General features: G+C 36.7%; 1 protein-coding gene across 3 annotated transcripts in view; it reads right to left on the minus strand.

The window, feature by feature from the left end:
• Nucleotides 1-20887, minus strand: part of LOC131061997 (monodehydroascorbate reductase) — a 74747-nt gene that overhangs the window by 30635 nt on the left and 23225 nt on the right. For all 3 annotated transcript variants that reach the window (XM_059221449.1, XM_057995846.2, XM_057995839.2), the window contains exon 4: nt 1607-1658. In XM_059221449.1, the coding sequence (XP_059077432.1) occupies nt 1607-1658 (52 nt within the window). The remainder of the gene's footprint in view (nt 1-1606; nt 1659-20887) is intronic.

Here is a 20887-nt window from a genome sequence, read left to right on the forward strand (position 1 = left end):
GAAGATAAATCTAAATCTATACTTACAAGCAAGTCCCCAGCACCATATTTATCAAACATTTTCTACAAGAAATGGGTCACCTATTTTTTCCCCCAAAAAAAACGGCCATAGAAAGGCAATAGAGAAAGAATTTTGTAAAGTCAGTCAAAGAATGTGTGGTCAAACACAAAATGGTATCAGGGGAGAACCACAGTTTGACATCCCTTAAGTAGGAGGCACATCAAAAATATAGTAAGGATTTTAAAAAGATACAAAATAAGAACAGCACTTACCACTCCAACAACACTACAAGGCATGCCAGATACAGCAAAGGATTCAGTTGAACCAAAACTAACTAAAGGTATAGATAGCATTAGTTGTTCACGTGAGAAATGCTAAGCAGACAGATATATGCAGGTTACAGCCAAACAAGACTCAATGATAATTTATACAAATGTGTTTAGAAGTTGGCTAGTACGGCACAATCAAATAGAGCCAAACATCACATTTTGTGTAGAAAAGACCAAGATTGTAGCTAGAGAGGGCCTCTATAATAAGAGAAGAGTCAAAGCGGCAATCGAGATGGATGAACACTCTGATAACTTCAACAACGATGATTGTCTCTATCATTTATAATTCATGGAAACCCATAATGAACCTCATCAACAGCAGCACCAACAATTTAAGAACTTCAAAGACTATCCTGCTAAAGTTATACATGTTTACCATAAAATTAAAACTAGGAATAAAAAGAAATACATAAATTATAAATAGTTAGGAAAGCCGACACACCTATAGTGTTTTCAAAAAACATGCATTCATGGAAATCACTGAATTAATTTACTTATGAGCAAAACTCTCAAGCAAACTTCTAATGAAGATGGTCCCAGGAAAGGGTCACAAAACATCCAATTTTTTAGACTTGAAAGAATCGAACCAAAATGCACACCACAAAAATAACCCATGTCAAAATTAGCTAAAACAATTAATGCCTGCATGGTTCACATGAGCGAAACAGAAAAAACACAGAAACAAGTAATCTTAAATTTATAAGAGGAATCACAAGAATAAAGCATCACAGGCACCAGGTTTTGGGACCACTTCAATTGGAAGGGAGAGCACAAACGATCTGAGTAGCAGAGCAATATATGGCTGACGCACATATTTTCCACACTACTTCAGTTGGAAAAAACCATAAACTAATGATATTATTGTCAAGGAGTAAGATACCTGATTTATAGTATACACAGAAAAAATTAAAAATACATAATGGTTGTTATGGCTGTCGATCGTCATATATTTACTTATGAGCAGCATTTCTCTTTCAAATGCAACTAATGCCATATAGTTACAAGTTCTACAGGTCACAGAAAGAACCTAAAGTTTTCAAAGGGAGTAGCTGAAGACACTACTTTATGGCTCAATTAGTTACCAATCATAGAGCTCTGAACAATTTGATCATTAAATGCACTTTAAAGATAACAGTAATCCTATTTCTTTTATTGGTGGCAATGGTGAGATGAAAAGCTACTGCAAATACAAGAATAATGTATTAATAAATTCCATGTGTATGAAGACAAAGTGAACAGCATTCTAGCTCTAGATGAATTATATATAAATGTCGTACCTTCTGGAAAGAGATAGGCCTTGCTAAGAGCAGGTCGTTCATATGGTGCTACCTGTAGAAACAAAGGAGAATATTTTCATCATCAATCTAATCTATCTTTTATGAGAAACAACTTTACAGTATCCTTTCTGTCACAAAGTTAAAATACTCCCCCGAGTTTGTCCAACAACATAAGATATCCTCCAATTTCCTAAAAAGTGGTTTCAATTCATTATTAACTCCAGACCATAAGCATCAAAAGTTTATGTCCAATGTAACGATCAAGAGTCAGTACCCCATGCAGTGCACCCTTAGAAAAAAAATGCTTTCAACAATCAAAGGACAGGAAGTCACTGACACATTCATGCATTACACTACTAAAACCAAACAACCTGCTAGAACTTTATAATAGCGAGCTCCTTAACAGAAGAAATGCAAATGTGTAATAGATCATATGTAAGACCAAAGCATGGGATGGTCTATAAATAATATGTCCCTTCAACTCACTTTAACTTCTATGAACAGACTGAAGAAAATATAATCGGAAATGCTTTCAAAAGTTATCAAAAAAAATCGACACAAAGCATAGCAGAAAAAATAGTTTGGAGGAAAAATCGGCAATCCAAAAGTATTAAGAATTTTTTCAAAAAAATGGGGAAAAAAAGGAAAACATCAGATTTCCAAAAAATATAGAAAAATAGGGAGAGAGGGAGAGAGGGAGAGAGAGATGATGTTTTTAGATTTAAAGGCATTTTGATAGCATACAGAGAGGGAGAGAGAGATAATGTTTTTAGATTTAAACTTTAAAGGCATTTTGATAGCATAGAGATATAGAGAGCAAATAAAATAAGGTAGTCCGTGAATTTTGAAATACAAGTTTTCTCATTTATGTTAATATTGTTGATTACACTACATTACACATGCATACTATATAATGCATAATCGATAACTAGATCCTAATAGCTTTCAAATTTTCAATTACAATCCAACCCACAAGCTAAGTACAAAGTTCCAAAATTTAGACAGCAAAGGACCTCTTGCTGCTACGAAGACAGCTACCCTAGAAGACTGCAGGTCCTGATAGTGAAGCTTCAGGATCAGAGCCTCTCGTGAATCATTCAACTATATCAATATCAGTATTAGCCTCCACTAGGATATCAAAATCATCAAGATCAAGAAGGATGTCATCAATTACAATCCACACAGAATCTGGATCAAGCTCGTCAAGGGCAATTGGCCGGTCCTCTTCAACAGTCAAGGAGCTAAGATCATTCAATCAATATCAACTGATAATAGCAAAAAATAAAGACCAAAGGCTTTTTTACAGACAACTAAGGAAAATGCAATAAAACTTTCAACTATTATTGCCTTAAGTTATAAGGAAGTAATCTGTGTCTAACCCATGGTACTCAGTCCTCGATTATGGTCGGTAGATTTGATTGACTAGAAAAGCATGAAGAGTTGGTCCTTTTTTAAAACCTTAAAATTCTAACTACATGACAGACTTAATCTTTGTTTAATGAGGATAGCTTTTACTTTCATGCCTTTTGCATAGAAGGTTAGTTATAACAAGTGATGTATAGATTAAGGTAATGCAGGCATACCTTGAGCAACAAAAAATGAATGACAGACTACAAAAATCATTGAAGAATATGCAACATATTGGACAAGAGGCTATGAATGCCAAGGTCTAAAGGAGTCTAAAGGTCAAATGCATTGCCTCAATCACTTAATTTGTAGTCAAAAGAAAGGTAAAGGGGCAGTTGTTGCAAGGAAAAAATGTCATTGTAAAAAATGTCTTTGCTGCTTCCAAGCAAGGTAAATTGCCTTCAAACAAACAAAAAAAACTTGAAGTTACTGGCCTAGATTCAAGCTCATATACAGGTTCAGAGTTTGTGTTCGCCATATGACATTTTGTTCCAAATTTAATAGCACTGGGTACAACCATACAATATATACATAATATATTTATAAAAATATAGAATTAAAAAATATAATATTATGTTGAAAGTATATAAATATAAGGTTGTCAAACTTAAGCTGTGTTGCATGGAGCAAAGCAGGCATTTGCAGGGTGGCCTGAAGCACTGTGGTGCACTTGTGAGAGCGTCCTTGCCCTTCATGGCCCCTTTGGCATTGGGAAGCCATTTTCCTCCACACGGGCAGGTTTTGTTTGCTATTTTTTTGTGTATCTGTGAGTTGGGACAGGGTGTGAGCAAGAATGAGCATCTTCTATTGATTGTTGGTGTTGTCTCTCTACACGGTAGGTCAGACCAGAGACGGTTCTAGTTTTTCTTTCTCTGTTGCAGGTTTGTGGTTAGTGTTTCTCCTTTTTGATCTGATTTCTTTTTGCATAGTGCTCTGTCTTTTGTTGTGGCTAGAATTATGGCAACCCTTGGGGGTCCAAGGGACCCCCATTTTTTGTCTTTTAAAGACATGAAGAATGATATTTTTGAAGGAGGCCCATACTTCCATAGTCAATCAAGGTTATTTATCAAACATCAACATTTAGGGTTTGATCCCATGAAGAGATGCCATCTAAGATTTTCTTGTTTGGGTTCACCTCCCTAGACTTCCAATGGAGTTGTAAAGGTCAAATATTATGCAATCAATTGTAGCAAATATTGGGAAACTAATGGGTCCATCTCGCCAAACCCTTGACAAGAATATTGCTACATTTGCTTGCCTCTATGTTGAATTTAATCCGCATAATCCGCTTCCTGATTCTTTGGAGATCAAACTGGGTAACATGATTTGGATCCAACAAATAGATTGCGAAGCACTTCCCTTTTGTTTTGTGCATGTCATGAATATGGTCATCTTCAGAGAAATTGCAAAAAAATGGGCCCTCAATCTCCTCTTCCTAAACCTGAATTGCAATCTTCTAATTTAAAAACAAAAGGGAAGGCCCCAATTCATCTAGAGGGGCCAGATTCATGCTTGTAAAATCTCATCCAATGACCAAGCCAATTAATTGTCAGAATATAGGAGTTTTTAAAGGGAACTATGAAAATAGATTCGATGTCCTAGAAACTTTGAGGATCTGGACTCGATAGAGCAAGCCAACAATAGGGTAATGCAAGAAACACATACCCAAGACCCAAGATCCCTTGTCTAAGCCTTCTTTAGAGTTACAAATGTCATTTAAAGAAAGGGAAGTTCCTTGATTCTACCCCTTTAAGGGGTAATGAAAAATTTAAAGAAGGCTCAAACATAAATGCAAAAGGAACTGAATCTGTTCTCATATTGGAAAATCAGATAGAGACAACTGGAGATGAGTTTATGTCAGACCCCATGCAAGATATAGAGACCAAGGAAAATGGTTAAAAGAAGGGTCCTTCTGGGTTGGATCTTCAACAAAAAAGCATTAAGTTTTAATTGCAAGGTATCAAAGGTAGGAAGAAGGATTAGGAGAAAAATGAAATTGATAGGGCACTCACTAGTAGAATCTAGTGTTACTAGATTCTCATTTTTCTAATCCCCTAAAATGAAGGTGATCTATTGGAATGTAAGGGGTCTGAGCAGCATCCCTCAAAAAAAGTCTGCTTGAGATATGATTAGAGAACACAAACCTAACATTTTTTTCATTCAAGAAACACAATTATCAACGAAATATATGGTTACTATTACCTCAAAGATCTGGAGAGGAGGGCAATGTAATTCTATTGGAGCTCAAGGGACTTTTGGAGGTTTAGCATGTTTTTGGGACCCTCACAATATAACCCCATCCTAATGGATTGGTAGTAGAAATTCAATCTCCATGGTGACCTCATGCTTTGACTCTGGAGCTTCTATCTATAGTGTTGTAAATTGTATCCCCTTACAATTTCACACTCTATTTTGGGTGCTTGCTTTAGTGTGCCTCCTCCTAGGTCATTTCAAGCCTGTTTGGGCCTTATGCTATCATATTGTTGTCATATGTCAAGATTGAGACCAGATCCTATGTCCTAGACCCTTGTACTTTGCCACTGCCCTTTTTAGTCCCTTTTGAGTAGACTATGGCACCTAGCACCCTAGTCCCTCCAAAAGGGGCCCAAATTTGAACATGTACAAGTGTCACGTCCCACCACTTGTGATCCAATCCCGATATTTTCATTTGACCGTTAGAAGTCAGCCTAAATTGAAAAATACCTTGAAAACCCTAAATAAGGCAATCATTTATCACTCATAAATCCAATCTATCAATTCATTTCTATCATTACAATTCAAGAGTCCTAATCATTCAAGAGAAGATCTAAGTACAAGGAGCATCAAGCTACAACAATCAATCTTCAAGTATGTTTTCATGATGGGTTTTCTTATGATTTGTCATATTATTGCATCAACACTTGGGGGACTTGTTTAAAGAGCACTGCATCACCACCATTACCAATCCTAAGGTATAATCTTGTTAGTTCAGCATTTCATTTATCCTTTAGCCTCTGCCATACCAGGGTTAAGCTCTCATTTTAAATCATCATTGTTGTTGTGAAGGTGGAAACACCAACCCAAGGTTTGACTTAGGCAAACCTCTACACAACACAATATTATTCCCTCTTCTATTTGTGTAGGTTACAGATCTGACAACCAAAAGTTGCAAAATTGTGCAAAGTAGACTGAGATGCATAGTCCCACACTTTGAACAAGCAACAACCCCTAGACTATGCTGATTAGCTCACTTGACTGACACTTTTAGGCTTCATTTTGGAGGGAAAGATCTATAGAGCATCCTGATCTGAAATCTGAAGCCTCAACTGACGAAGACACCTCCAGGTCAAGGGCACCTATCTCCATCAACCAACATTTTCAGCTCCAAATTTTAGTTATAGTTTCCTCTCTGCATCTCATTTCCAGATCTGTACTTATGTTTTTGCTTTTAGTTCTGTATCTGTCTGTTTATGTTGAATCTTGTCAATCTTGCATCATTTTACCTAGGTCTTGCATAATCATAATCAAACCATATCCAACAAACATTTCTTCAAAAGGGAACAATTAATCAAAATGTTCAGCTCTCCTTTGGATTGAAGTTGAACCTTGTTGGTTGTTCCCAAATGAAGGATTAATGAATGTTGGAAGTAGTGAATGAATAAGACCTCAGTTTACATTCCTAAGCCAAGGCTCCTATTTCCAACATTACATTTCGATGAACCCAACTTTTCCTACATTTGCATTACTTCTGATTTTCAGTTTCAAATCTGATATATTTGCATATAATTTTCAAATTTAGATACATTCTTTTCTAAAAACTATTGTTTATGTTCTTGCATTGTTTACTTAATCACAATTTTGCACATTGCTATTGCCTATGTCATGGTTATTTCATTTGAAAAAGCAAATTTATTTCATTTTATGCTCAATTAGTTACTTTCATGATGAAGATATTTCAAACATGTGATAGTGGTCTAGCCTCCCATACATCACTCTATCCCTCTCCTAAAGATCCTCCTATCCATAAGGACATTTTGAGGCAAGAGGATGATAACACTAGCACCTTTCTCAATGCTCTTCCTTCTAGAGATGAGGCATTGATGAGCCATGCTTGTCCCTCTTCCAAGTTGACCTTACTTATGAAGGTATTTTAGTGCAAGAGGATAATATTACAAACAAATTCCTTAATGTCACTTTACCTTCCGTGCACTTAAATGACATCTCTTCTAGAAATGAAGCATTGATGAATCTTGATAACCCCTCTCCCAAAGTTTGTCCTACTCATGAAGATACCTTGGAGCAAGAGGATGATATCATTAGCACTTTTTTCAATGCTCTCACTTCTAGAGATGAATCCTTGGAAAACAAAGAGCCAAATCAAAGTCAAGTCAAGGCAATTCATGTTTCCAGTTATGTGAAACCTCAAATTGTTGTCCATCTTCATCAAGATGCCCCTCAACCTCAAACTAAACAGGTGATTGTTGTCAAAGGTGTTTAGAATCCAACTAGACCTCACAATTATTATTTTAACTTAGCAAAAGAACTCACTCAAAGTAATAGGCTTAATCAGCAACCTCATTATAATGAAGTAGCCCACACATATAACACTCGAAACAACAAACAAGATTCAAATGTTCTTCCTGCTTCTCAACCTTTTAATCAAGTTGGTAAGGAGTATGATCATGTTGAGCAGCTTCATGCTACTCCAGCTAAGATCTCCCTTTGGGATTTAATTTAAACTTCACCTACATACCACAAGATGCTCCAAGAAGCCTTACAAAAGTGTTGGCATATGTGCAGAGTATGTTGACATGATGATATTGTATGTTGTCATTGATGTCAATATGATGAAGAGTGAACCGGTATATTGAAGTAAGCACTTGCAAGAGAACCGGTGAAACGGTATATTGAAGTAAGCACTTGCAAGAGAACCGGTATATGTGAACAAGTGAAGCGGTATGTTTGTCCAAGAGAACCGGTATGTTGGAATGTGAACCGGTATATGGAATGTATTGTATCAAGGTTTCATATGGTATGATTACGGGTTGGTAGTCTTAGCTTCAAGGTTTCCGGTTGAAGTGTTCTATGCCTATGTGACTCAACCGATGACATTGTGTGTTGTGCTAGCATTGTAATGAAGAATAGATTGTGTTGCGAAGGATCTTGCATGAAGGAGATTGATCCTATCTACCTCGGGAATGTGCGAAGTCTCTGCAAACGGTGGAGAACGCGTGATGGCTTACTGCCTCCAAGATGCGGTGAAGAACGAACGATGGAGAACGTTTTGAGATCTGTTCAAGACCGTTGTATTCAAAGCAAAGTGTTCAATGGTCAGGATTGAACCAACTGAATTGCTTAACCTAAATATTTAGGGTTTAGGGTTTATGCTACCGACCTATCTGTTTTCTATAAGGTCGATGTTGTTTTTCATGTTGAGGTTGTTGGCAAATGTTGTGTGTATCTAAGTGCAAAGATACGTGATTCTTGCCAGACCAAATATGAGAATAGATACCTGCAGAGTGTGAGTGCAGAAGGAAGGAACTGAAGCGGATCTGCATTGGCACTGAGTGCTGTTACCAGATCATTGTAATACCTATTGACCTTTAACCACTTCAATAGTTGGAAAATCCCTTAACAAGGTAGCTTTAACCGGCTTGTTGTAAATCCTTCAACAGGGTGACTCAAAATCATTGAGTTCTAAAAATCCTCTAACAAGGTAACCTTTAACCGGGTTTAACCCTTAACCGGGTATGTTAGCCATCCCCTAACCGAGTGATCCCTAGCAGGATCGGTTCCTAACAGAACCTATTGTAAAGTCTTTAACCGGACTAGGCCCCTAACAGAGCGGACTTCAAAAGGGTTCAAAGAGCAGCTTGTGGGTATTCATCCCCACCGTTGTTTTTCCCAGTTGGGTTTCCATGTGAAAAATGTGTTATGTGTAATGCTTTGTTATTCTCTGTTAAGAGGTAAAGCATGTTGAACCTGTAGTCTTACATTCCTATTAAAAGTATTACTAGTGTATGCATATGGGTGAAGTGGAAATAAGATGTTAGATTGTGTGGAAAGCTGAGTTACCGATATATGTCTTTCTCTGTGCTTAACTAGTAGTAATCTAGTTTAGACCGGTGTTATTGCTTGCCAGTCAAAGGGCAGTGTTCTCAGTCTAACCGGTTCAAGAGAAACTGTTTTTATCAGTACTGATTCACCCTCCCCTCTTAGTACCGGTTTGGTACTAACTGGTCATCATTGATTTATCAATGTAGTTGTCTCACATTTTTCTAGACCAAACGATGTAGCAACCTTGTTTGATTGTATGCATGAAACAAAGACAAATATTGTGTTCTCACAACATGAGTTGCTGCCTTTAGAAGTTCAAAATCAGCATGATCCTTCATGATTATTGTGTTCATTAACGACATTAGGATAAGACGTACCTTAATTGATAATGGATCAAGTCTTAATGTTTGTAGCATAAACCTGCTGCATCAACTGAAAGTAGATACCTCTCTCATTCAACCAGATTCTCTCTATTCGTCGCTTTGATAATGTTGGTAGACAATCGTTAGGTATATTTACATTACCTATTAAAGTGGGTCCCATGATTCTACCCACACCTATACATGCCATGCCCGATATTCTCACATACAATCTTCTTCTAGGTAGATCATGGCTTCATGCTATGCAAGCGGTCTTCTACCCTTCATCACACACTCAAATTCATTCACAATAACAAAATGTGGACCCTAGAATCTGACAAAAAACTGCATAGTGATGTTGAAAAAGGAGTAGGATGTATATTTTCCTTTAACATTGTAGTTAGTACTACAACATAGTCTCCTATTGATGATACTTTCTTATAGAAAAATTGGTGTCCATTAGACTTTACATGCAATGTCCCTTTTCTGAAATAGAATTTAATAATAAATAATAATAATTATACTATAAATAAATAAATAATAAAATATATTATAGTATGATTGGTGTCCATTAGACTTTACATGCAATGTCCCTTTTCTGAAATAGAATTTAATAATAAATAATAATAATTATACTATAAATAAATAAATAATATAATATAATATACCATACTATAATTACAAGTTAATTAAGTTTAATGGAAAGTCAAGAGGCATGCTATGAAGAGTTACAACTCCCTCAAACATGAGATATAAAAGGGAGAAAAGTTCGTTTAAAAGAGAACAAGGAGGAAGGGAAAAAAAAATGAAGCATAGGAATTAAGGAAAGGTAAATGGAAGAAGAAATGGGAAGGAATTAAGGAAGTGATTCTCTCAAAAGGGCAGAAATGATGAAGGGTTGTAACTTTTTCAAAAGGTAATAATTATGAATGGTTGTGACTCTCTCAAAGGGCAGAAATAATGAAGGGTTGTGACTCTTTGAAAAGGTGATAAATATGAAGGTTGTGACCATTGCAAAGGGCAGACATGATGAAGAAGTGTGACTCCTCCTCACTTGAAGATATAAGAGGGAGGACAAATTCAATTAGAGAGGGGGAAAAAAGAGGAAGGGAATAAAAGTAAGTAGCATTTAATCTATAATCAGAAGAGCAGGTTTGATTTGAATGATAAGGCAAGCAATGAGGAGATATGACCCTTAAAATGGGTGTCTCCTTTCAAAAAGATGTGTCTCCTCAATGAAGTATGAAAGTATAAAAGGAATCAAGCAATCGAAGAAAAGAAAAAGTAATCATACATCAAACAAGATCAAGGATAGGAATCAAAACAGAAAATATTAAATGTAAACTGCACTCATCTGAAAGGAAATAGTTAGATCAAATCATCAGCACTCATATACAACAATCTGGTATCCTAAAACATCAATCTATTTGTAACCTAGCAAGAAATCATGTAGAGAAGGGAAGGAGATGTAAGGAAGGGGAGCCGATACGAGATCACCATCTAAGTAGGCCGCCCCATAATAGATGTCCAATGTGTCTGCCACTTGAGGCCAAGAGGGTAAGTGTCCGCTCTTGGGCTTAGATAGGGCATTTTTTAGCACCCTATTAAGATTCTCTTTCCAACCTCTACGATGGTTGATTGTTGGAGAATCCACAATCATAATAAGAGACATGAGTAGGGAGGGTAGATACGAGCACCCCACTATGTAGACCACCCCATGCTAGATGTCCAATGTGCATGCCACTTGGGACCAAGAGGGTAAGTGTCTGCTCTTGGGATTAGTGTGAGGATTGCTTCGAGCCAACCTATCATGCTCCCTCATTCAAACCCTATTGTGATTGAATACTAAAATAAATATAGACGTGGTGACATCAATAGGGAGAGCAAAGACAAGCATCCCATAAGGTAGACCACCCCATGATGAATGTCCAATGTGCCTGCCACTTGGGGCCAAGGGGGCTGATATATCTGTTCTTGAGCTTAGTGTGAGGATTGCTTCGAGCCAACCAATCGTGCTCCTACATTCAAATCTATTGTGATGAATATAGATGTGATGATAATTATACTCATATGTGTGATTACTAACCCTAATAGAATAAATTGATCTTATAAATTATGTTTCAAATATTATCTAGCATGGTTGTAGGATCTCAACCAAATTTATCTTTAAAAAAAAGATTTTATTGGTAAAGGTATGATCCCTAACTATCTTTCATTATTATTTTAATGGAATTTGTGATTTTAGGGCAAGATCCAGGGTCCTCCCAAAAGGGGACAATATAGTACACCTTCCTTTGTTGGAGAGTATAAAGTCCCAGAATTTAAAATCAAAGCCTCAAAGGAGCCTTGTGTTTCATTTGTCCAAGCTTCTTCTAGATCCATTCCACTTCCTCTTCTAACAAATGTCTTCATGACAATTCGAACACTTTAGACTTCAACCCAATTGAAACTAAGAGTAAACCTTCACATCTTGACATTTCAATGCCCAATAAGGATCCTACATTTGATCTAAGGAAACACTATAGAGTTTATTTTAAAATCATTTCAAAACATGGATACAATGGACATGGTTTAGGATGTATGGAACAAAGTATCGAGGCTCATAAGAAATCTACATCACACTTTTCTAGAGAAGGTTTAGGTATCCAACCTACTTTGTTTGCATCCCCTTCTCCATTGTCTAATGCATCTATGTCTTCTTCTCCTAGTTTTTCATCTAAACAAGAGAGTATTTCGTTAGCACTTCTTAAAGCCAACTTGATTACTCTCCCTTAGCCAAAACAAATGAAAACCGTAAACAAAATCATGAAAATTCTTCTATTTGTGTGTATCATCAAATGCATGGCCATTCCACTAATAAATGTCAAGCCTTGGAATGTAAAATTCAACATCTTATCTGGTATCATTCAAATGACAAGTGACAATGAGTTGCACCTTTGTCATGTTCCTTCTAAATAACACTTACTCCTATTATGTTGCTCATCATGACACTCGTAACTTATCTTTCTAGGACTCATTGTCATTCATGGTGATACAATTTCATGTGCAATCATACTTGGATAGCAACATAGTAGCCTAATTATTCGTGTCTCTATACTAGGGAGCAAGAATAGTTTTCAAACATTTATCCTTCATTAGGATCCACTTTCCCTTTGTTGAGTTGCATCTTTTATATTGATTTTCCTTTCTCGCACAGAATTGTTCTTCCTTCATGAGGATCTTATCCTTGCTTGGAGGTATCCTTGATTAGGGCCTCTTCCTTGGTTGAAGGCGTATATCTTTTAAAAAATGATCTCTTCTTGGTGTTGAAAGTGTGCAATCCTTCATCAAGAATCCCCTCTCCTAGCAATTGGGAGTGTGTGTATTCTTGATCTCCTTCCCCCTTTAGTGTTGAAGATGTCATCTTTGTTTGAAGATTTGCTTTCGTTATGGAGGTAGATATCTTTAGACAAAGAACTCTTCCTCCCCCTTTGATAGTCATTATCCTTGATAAGGATCCATTTACACTTGTTGCAAGATATCTCCTTTACAACTATCTCCTCATTGCTTGAAGATTTGCATCCTTTGTAAGGATCTTCTTCCTAGCTTGGACGCATGCATTTTTGTTGAGGATATCTCCATGGTGTTAAAGGTGTTTTATCCTTGATATGGATCTCTATCTTCCTTAAGATATCAACATGACAATAATGTTGACATCTTAAGGGGGGGCATATGAGGCCTCCTCATTGCTTGTAGTACTTCATTGATGTGCCCCTAAAGCGAAGGTGTTGGGTTACATAACCCTCTTGAGGCATGATTATCAATCTATCTCTAGCAACTTGCATGGCATTTAGCCTTTGTTTCGATCATCTAGCATACTATAGCTTAATAATTTGATTGTTGTTATCACTTTGCACTCCTTGAGCAATTGGTCATCTAATATAACACAACTTGTTAGCATGACCACCATTGTTATCATTTAAGCTTTCTCCCACGTTGATTACCTAGTATAACAAAGTTTGCTAGTGTAATCATTTGTTGTAGTTGTTGTCAAATGGAATTTGTGCCTCTTTCCATGGATCACCTAGCATAACACAACTTGCTAGCCAATAGAATCCATGCCTTTAACATAAATCACCCAGCATAACACACTCTATTGACCAATAGAACTCATGCTTTTTCGACCAGTAGAACTCATGCTTTTTCCCATAGACCCCTAGCATAACATATCTTGCTAGTTGTTGGACCATGGATTCTTATCTCATCAATTGGTGTATGCATGCTCTTGCTCTTTCTAAAGTCCACTTGCACTCTTGCAATAACATCACGAGAATGATATTAGCAGTTGAAAAAAAAATTATATTGAGTTTCCTTCAACTAGTTGACTTGGAACTCGTGATACCAGGTTTGCCTGTCTGAAGGCTCTAGCCTGGACCGGGTCCGCATGGGTCCTAGTTCACATTGGGTTTGCAACGGGTCCGTCCAAGGTTCACCCTAGGGGCCCTAGGTTCATTGTGGGTTTGTGTCCCTAGGTGAACCTTGGTCGGACCCGGGCGAACCCAAGTGAAAACAAGTTCGCTTGCTGGGTTAAGTCACATGAAGTGACTTTTAAACACTAAAAATTTAATTTTTTTTGCCTTCAATCACATACTAATAATCATGGCAAATGATGATGATCTCAATCTAGATCCTTTTGATGACTGATGAAGATAGAAGACAATTATTATTTTTGATTGTCAATTTTGTAATTGTAATGATTTTCATTTGAATCATGAACCTGGCATATATGAATCTATGATACATTGATATATATTTTATGGCATATGAGTATATGACATAATATGATATTATTGAAATTTTGAACCATCAATTAGCATTTGGCATTGATCAACAATGAAGTAGCATACTATTAAATGTATTTAGATTTGTAATTTTGTATATTTCTTTAAATTTTTGCACATATATATATATATATATATATATATATATATATATTTGTGTGTGTGTGTCCAGACGAACCCAAACCACAAACCCAAAAGGCATAAAAAAAAAATTGCCCAAACCCAGGAACCAAGTTCGTGTTCTTGAGCCCAATCCCAAACCCAAACCGGTAACTTAGCTTGGAAACGTTTGTTTGCTTTAGTACTAACATTGTTTGCTTTGTCTATGAGTATATTTGAATATTTTGTGCGGATCGATAGGATCCTAAGCTTGGGGAGTTGATCATCCATCAACTTAGCGTCATCCTATCCCTAGTTTGTCTTGCTCTCAATTGTACTATCTCTTTATCTCTACTTCATTGTGAGTATGAGCGTAAGTTCATGCTCCCGCTAAAGTGAGGGCTAAAGGTAGTGTCGTAAATTGTATCCCCTTACAATTTCGCACTCTATTTTGTGCCCTTGGTTTAGTGTGCCTCCTCCTAGGTCCTTTCATGTGTATTTGGGCCTTATGCTATCATATTGTTATCATATGTCTACATTGATACCAAATCTTATGTCCTAGACCTCGATACTCTGCTACTACTCTTTTTAGTCCCTTTCTAAGTGGACCATGGCATCTAGCACCCTAGTCCTAGTGGACTATAGTGGCCAAAGTCCTAGTCCCTCCAAAAGGGACCCAAATTTGAATGTGTGCAAGTGTCAATTCTTGCCAGTGTCAATTCCCGCCATTTGTGATCCAAGCCCAATATTTTCATTTGATCGTTGGAAGTTGGCCTAAATTGACAGATACCTTGAGAACCCTATATAAGGCAATCATTTATCATTAATAAATCCAATCTAGCAATTCATTTCTATCATTCTAATTCAAGAGTCCTAATCATTCAAGAGAAAATTTGAGTACAAGGAGCAACAAGCTATAGCAATCAATCTTCAAGTATATTTCCGTGATGGATATTGTTATAATTTGTCATGTTATTGCATCATACTTGTTTAAAAAGCATTGCATCACCACCATTATCAATCCTAAGGTATAACCTTGTCAATTCAGCATTTCATTTATCATTTAGCCTCTGTCCTGCTAGGGGTAAGCTCTCTTTTTACATCATCATTGTTATTGTGAAGGTGGAAACACCAAAACGGGGTTTGACTTAGGCAAGCCCCTATACAGCACAATATTTTTTTCTCTTCTATTTGTGTATATTATAGATCCGACAGCCAAAAGTTGTGGAATTGCACAAAGCAAACTCAGACATATGGTCCCAAACTTTAAATTGGTGAAAACCCCTAGACTATGCCAATTAGCTCACTTGCCCAACACTTTTAGGGAAAGATCTACAAAGCATCCTGATTCGGAATCAGGAGCCCCAACTAACAAAGACAGCTCCAAGTCTAGGGCGCCTATCTCCATAGACCAGCACTTTCAGCTCCGGATTTCAATTACAAATTCCTCTCTACATCTCATTTCCACATTTGTACTTTTGTGTTTGCTTCTAGTTCTGTATCTATTTGTTTATGCTTAATTGTCAATTTTGCATCATTTTACCTAGGTCTTGCATAATCATAATCAAATCATATCCAAAACACGCTCCTTCAAAAATGGAACAATTAATCAAAGTGCTCAACTCTCCTTTGGACTGAAGTTGAACCTTGTTGGTTGTTCCCCAATGAAGGATTAATAAATGTTGGAAGTAGTGAATGAATAAGACCTTATTTTACATTCCTAGGCTAAGGCTCATGTTTCCAACATTATACTATCTTGCTCACTAATGCCTATGCTCCCAATGGTTTGCCAAGTAAGGTTTCATGTCTCATATTGATTTGTTTGCTCTCTTGCATCTACTTTTCCTTGGATTGTAGCAGGACACTTTAATGTTGGGGGTATGGAGCGGCTAGGTCCAGCTTCTGCCTTATTGAGGGATAACATATCCTCTCTTAATCTCATAGATGTGAAGCCAAGAAATCAAATTTTCACTTGGAATAAACAGGTGTGGACTAGACTCTATTTAGGAAAGGCTTGATAGATTCCTTACTTCTGATTTTTGGCTTGGCTACAATTGGACTTCTTTGAGATTCTAGGATGAAAAGGGTCTGATCATTGGCCAATCATTTTTTATTCCATGGTGCTATCTACTCTGAAAAATCCACCTTTCAAATTTCAAATTAGATGGCTACGAGACACTAATTTGTATGAGCTAATGGAGGGTTAGTGGATAGAAGGGAAGCTTGAGTTTGGTACAGCCATGTACTCCTTCAAATGTCTTCAATTTATTGAGTATAGGCTTAAGAAATCGAACAGATTCACCTTTGGAAATATCTTTCAAATAAAAAAAATATCTTCAAGATATGTTGGAGAGTTTACATTTCAGATTAATGATGAGGGTATGACAAAGAAGCTATCAAGAGACAAATCCACTCTCTCTAAGGAACTAGCAGAACGGGACCTCCACAAGGACATGTTTTGGAAACAAAAGTCAAGGATTGACTGGTTCCAAGAAGGTAATGGAAATAATTATTTTTTCCATAACTCCGTCAAAAAGCATTGATATGGTAATGTTATTGCCACTCTCAACTCCACTCAAGTGGAACATCTTTCTTCATTCCACAATATTTTCAATGAAGTTATCAAGCATTTCTCCTTTCTATTTAATAGGCAAGGATTTCATGATGTGGATAATGAGAGACTTGTTCTTGATTGCATTGCTTCCTTGCTCACTCATGACATGAATAAGTCTTTTTAAGATACCATATCGATGGAGGAGCTGAAGTTGACTGTCTTTCAGATGAAGAAAGGTAAGTCTCTTGGATCTAATGATTTTCCAAAAGAATTTTTCAAGAATTTTGGGAAATATTAAAGTTTGATCTGCTAGATGTGGTTCAAGAACCCCAGATTAATTAGCAGATGACTAAGGCCATTAACTCTACCTTTCTTGCTTTGATCCCCAAAAAAGATGGCGCATGTTATTTGGACTCATTTTGCCCTATTGCTCTTTGCAATATCACTTAAAAAATCGTTACAAAGATTATTGTAGAGCATTTGAAGAAGGTTTTGAGTGAACTGATTTCGCCTAAACAAGGTGGTTCTGTGAAGGGTCATTTGGATGGCATTGCTGTGGCAATAGAACCCATTCATTAAATGTCTACTTCAAAGGAAAAGGCTATGTTCATTAAGCTAGATATGTCAAAGCCCTATGACAGGTTTAGTTGGCCTTTTCTTTGAAACATCTTACAAGCTTTTAATGTTACATCAGGCTGGGTCAATTGGGTTATGAGTTGTGTGACATCGTCATCCTTCGTTGTGTTAACCAATGGTATACCCTCATCCATTTTTTTAGCATCTAGAGCCCTTAAACAAGGGGATCCTCTTATCACCCTATTTGTTTATTTCAATGGTTGAAGGTTTAGGCAGTCTACTTAAGAGATTCAGTTGAGAAGATTCAGTCAGGGCTTGTCTTGAGCAGAGAATTCTATTTCCCAACTCATCTTCAGTTCATTGATGATACCACCTTGATGGGGGTGGCTAAAATTGAAGACGCAGTTAATTTTAGGAAGACTCTAGATATTTACTTAGCTGCTTCTAACCAATTGATCAATAAGGACAAATCTAGTATCATCTTCTTCAGCACGTCGGTTCGTACACAATGTAATATAGCAAATATTTTTCATTTACAAATTGGATCTTTGCCAGTGGAGTATCTAGAGATTCCTTTTTAAATGGAAGTCTTAGGAGGGATCATTGGAAGAAGATTCTAGATGGATTGCCTATTTACAGATTCTTAATTTTAGTGACTCTTAAGAGCTTTCTCAAAGAGTTAGATGCTCTCTCTAGGAAGTTCTTATAGGCTGGGAATTTGGAAAGTCAAAAGTGGAGTTTTGTGAATTGGGATTTAGTTTGCAGTTCTAAAGAGGTTGGGAGCTTTGGTTTGAGACAGTCTAAACTCAATTGCCAAGCTTTAGCTTCCAAATTATATTGGAGGTGGCGCAAAAATCCTGGCCAACCTTGGGCCAAATTCCTCAATTCCAAGTATTTAGGAGGGGCTCCTAAGGAGGATACCTACAAATGAATTTGGTTGGGAAAAGATCCATGATTTGGAATACTACCCAAAAAGGTGTCCTACTTATTAAAAAAAAGGGCTATTCTGGATAATAAATAAGGGCAATAATGCATTATTTAGGGAGGAATCTTGGGATGACCATCCCCCTATCCTCTCGTCTTTCCCCCAACTTTGGACTCTACATGACATTTTTCTAGAAACAAGGTGATCCAAGGTTGCTAACTTTGAATATCAAGTTCCTCTAAGTCGATCCATTATTCATAGGTGGCGAGCGCAGTGGAGCTAGCCTGATGGAGGGTCTTGTTGTGACCTAATCACACATCACCCCATCCGAGATAGGGACCCCCTACCTTTTAAGGTCCTTTTGGTCGTTTGGTTTTGGTTTTTGTGGGTCTTGGTGGCAATCTCGTTAGTCTCTCGGTTTTGCGAACGTTTGGGGGTCAATTTGATTGAGTCCGCTTTTTGTTTGAGCAAATTTGGTGAAGTCTAGGGCATGTCTCATCAATTTTAGGGTTTCTACCTTTAGTCCTAGATTTTAGGGGTTTCTGTTAGGGTTTTGAAGAAACTAAGCATACAACTGGAATCAAGACCCTTCAAAGAACCTCCTAGTAAAATTTGAGCCAAAACGAAGCAACTTTCTATTTTTAGGAAGTTCCTACTTTTTAGGGATTTTATTGAGTCCCGAAATGTCATCATTTTGCCAAAAATCAAACTTACTATTTTTAGTTAGTTTCTATTTATAGTAAGTCATTCATGTATCCTGTCTAGGGATCTAACGCTGACATTTTAAAAGGTTTCTATTATTGGAAAGTATGTTTTGACAGGACCATTCAGGCAAGGTGATGAAGATCAAGCATTCGCGACTACTTCTAATTCCGGAAAGTCAAAAAGCAAACAGGAAGAGTCAGAAAATGGTTAAGTGCTGGAAGCCCATTCCTACAGTGGAAAGCTCAGAAACTTGTCTAAGTTCGAGAAATCACCCCCAAATTCATATATGGTGGCCTAATCCGAAAGAAGCTCAAAAATCCATCCAAGTCCAAGAAGACACTTCAAAATCACAAGGAGATCAAAATGTTCTAAGCTCGGAAGATTGAATGATGAATTTCCATGCCAAGGAGAAATCCACACGTGAACTCAGAACAAGGTGCCAAATCCAATTAAGTCCGAATTCCTAAAATAATGAAGAATCCTCCATAATATGAGTTTAGCGCTCAGATGTGCAAATGGGTGCTAAATCTAGCTACACTTGGAAAGTTTGAAAAACGAGTGAATCCTTCCACAGAGTGAAATGGCGCCATGAAATAGAGTTGGGAGTTAAAGTTCATTCACCTTGGAATTCACAAAATCATCAAATTCCTCCTTTGAGGCAAATTTTGTTAAGATTAATAAATATCTTCTATAATGGTCATCTTCTATTTGTAGTTGTCGACTCATTTAGCTTTTTAGTTAATTAGCTTTTAAGCTTTAAATAGCATTTAGCTTTTTCTTTTTAGTTAATTAGCTTTTAAGCTTTATTTAGCTTTTCAACTTAATTTGGCTTTCACGCTTAATTTAGCGTTTAGCTCTTTAATCTTTTACTTCAACGTTATGTTCTAATTATAGAACATCGTCTTGTAACCTCTATATATATGTGTGTATATCGTTCAATGTAATCATCCGATTATTGAATCATTCATTCAATTTATTTTTCATGGTATCGGAGCAGGTCGATGGGATTCTTTAAAGTTTGGCAAATTTTTTAATAAAATTCATGGCCTTCTTTCTGGAATATTTCCAGATTTTTTTTAGTGTTTTTTTATAAAAAAACGATTTTGCTTTTTTGAAGGCTTTTTGAGGGTTTTGAGGGTTTCTGGTTCGTGGGCAAATTTTTTTGTGCTGGGCTGCAGTTCATGTTTTTTTTAAGGTTCTGGAGATTTTCAGGCCTGCAGCCTGGAGGTTCTTTTTTTGCAGATTGAAATTTTTTGTAGGGTTTCTGCAATTTTCGACTAGGGTTTTGACCCTTCAATTCAAGTCGAATTTTTATTCTGGTTGCAAAATCTTGGTGGGTTTTTCAAGACCTCAACTAGGTCGTCGTCATATTTTTTTGGGTGCATCGTTTTCCATGCCTCAATTTTTGAACCATCAAATTTGTATTCTGTTTTCAGATTCTTGGTGGGTTTTTCGAGAGCTTTTTTGGGTTGGTCTCAGATTTTTCTGGGTGCCTCGTTTTTCGTGCCTCAAATTTTGTGCTAGCGAATTTGCCTTGGAATTTAAAAACAGTCAGCAATTTCTGCTAATTTTGTGGACGTCGGGAATTTTGGTGTCTTTTGGGCGACGTTTAGGTTGTACATCCAAACTAGGGTTTCTGCCCCTATTTTTTTTTGCGTTTTTTTTTTCGCAGACAAAAAATAGTCAATATTTTTTCTATTTTTTTGTAAAAAAAATCATAGGTATTTTTTTATTTTCTGCAAATTTTTATTTTTTTTTATTATTTTCAGGAAAAATTTCAGGTTTTAAGTTTGCAGAAAA

Source organism: Cryptomeria japonica, chromosome 5 (assembly GCF_030272615.1).
Source record: "Cryptomeria japonica chromosome 5, Sugi_1.0, whole genome shotgun sequence".
Classification (NCBI taxonomy): domain Eukaryota; kingdom Viridiplantae; phylum Streptophyta; class Pinopsida; order Cupressales; family Cupressaceae; genus Cryptomeria; species Cryptomeria japonica.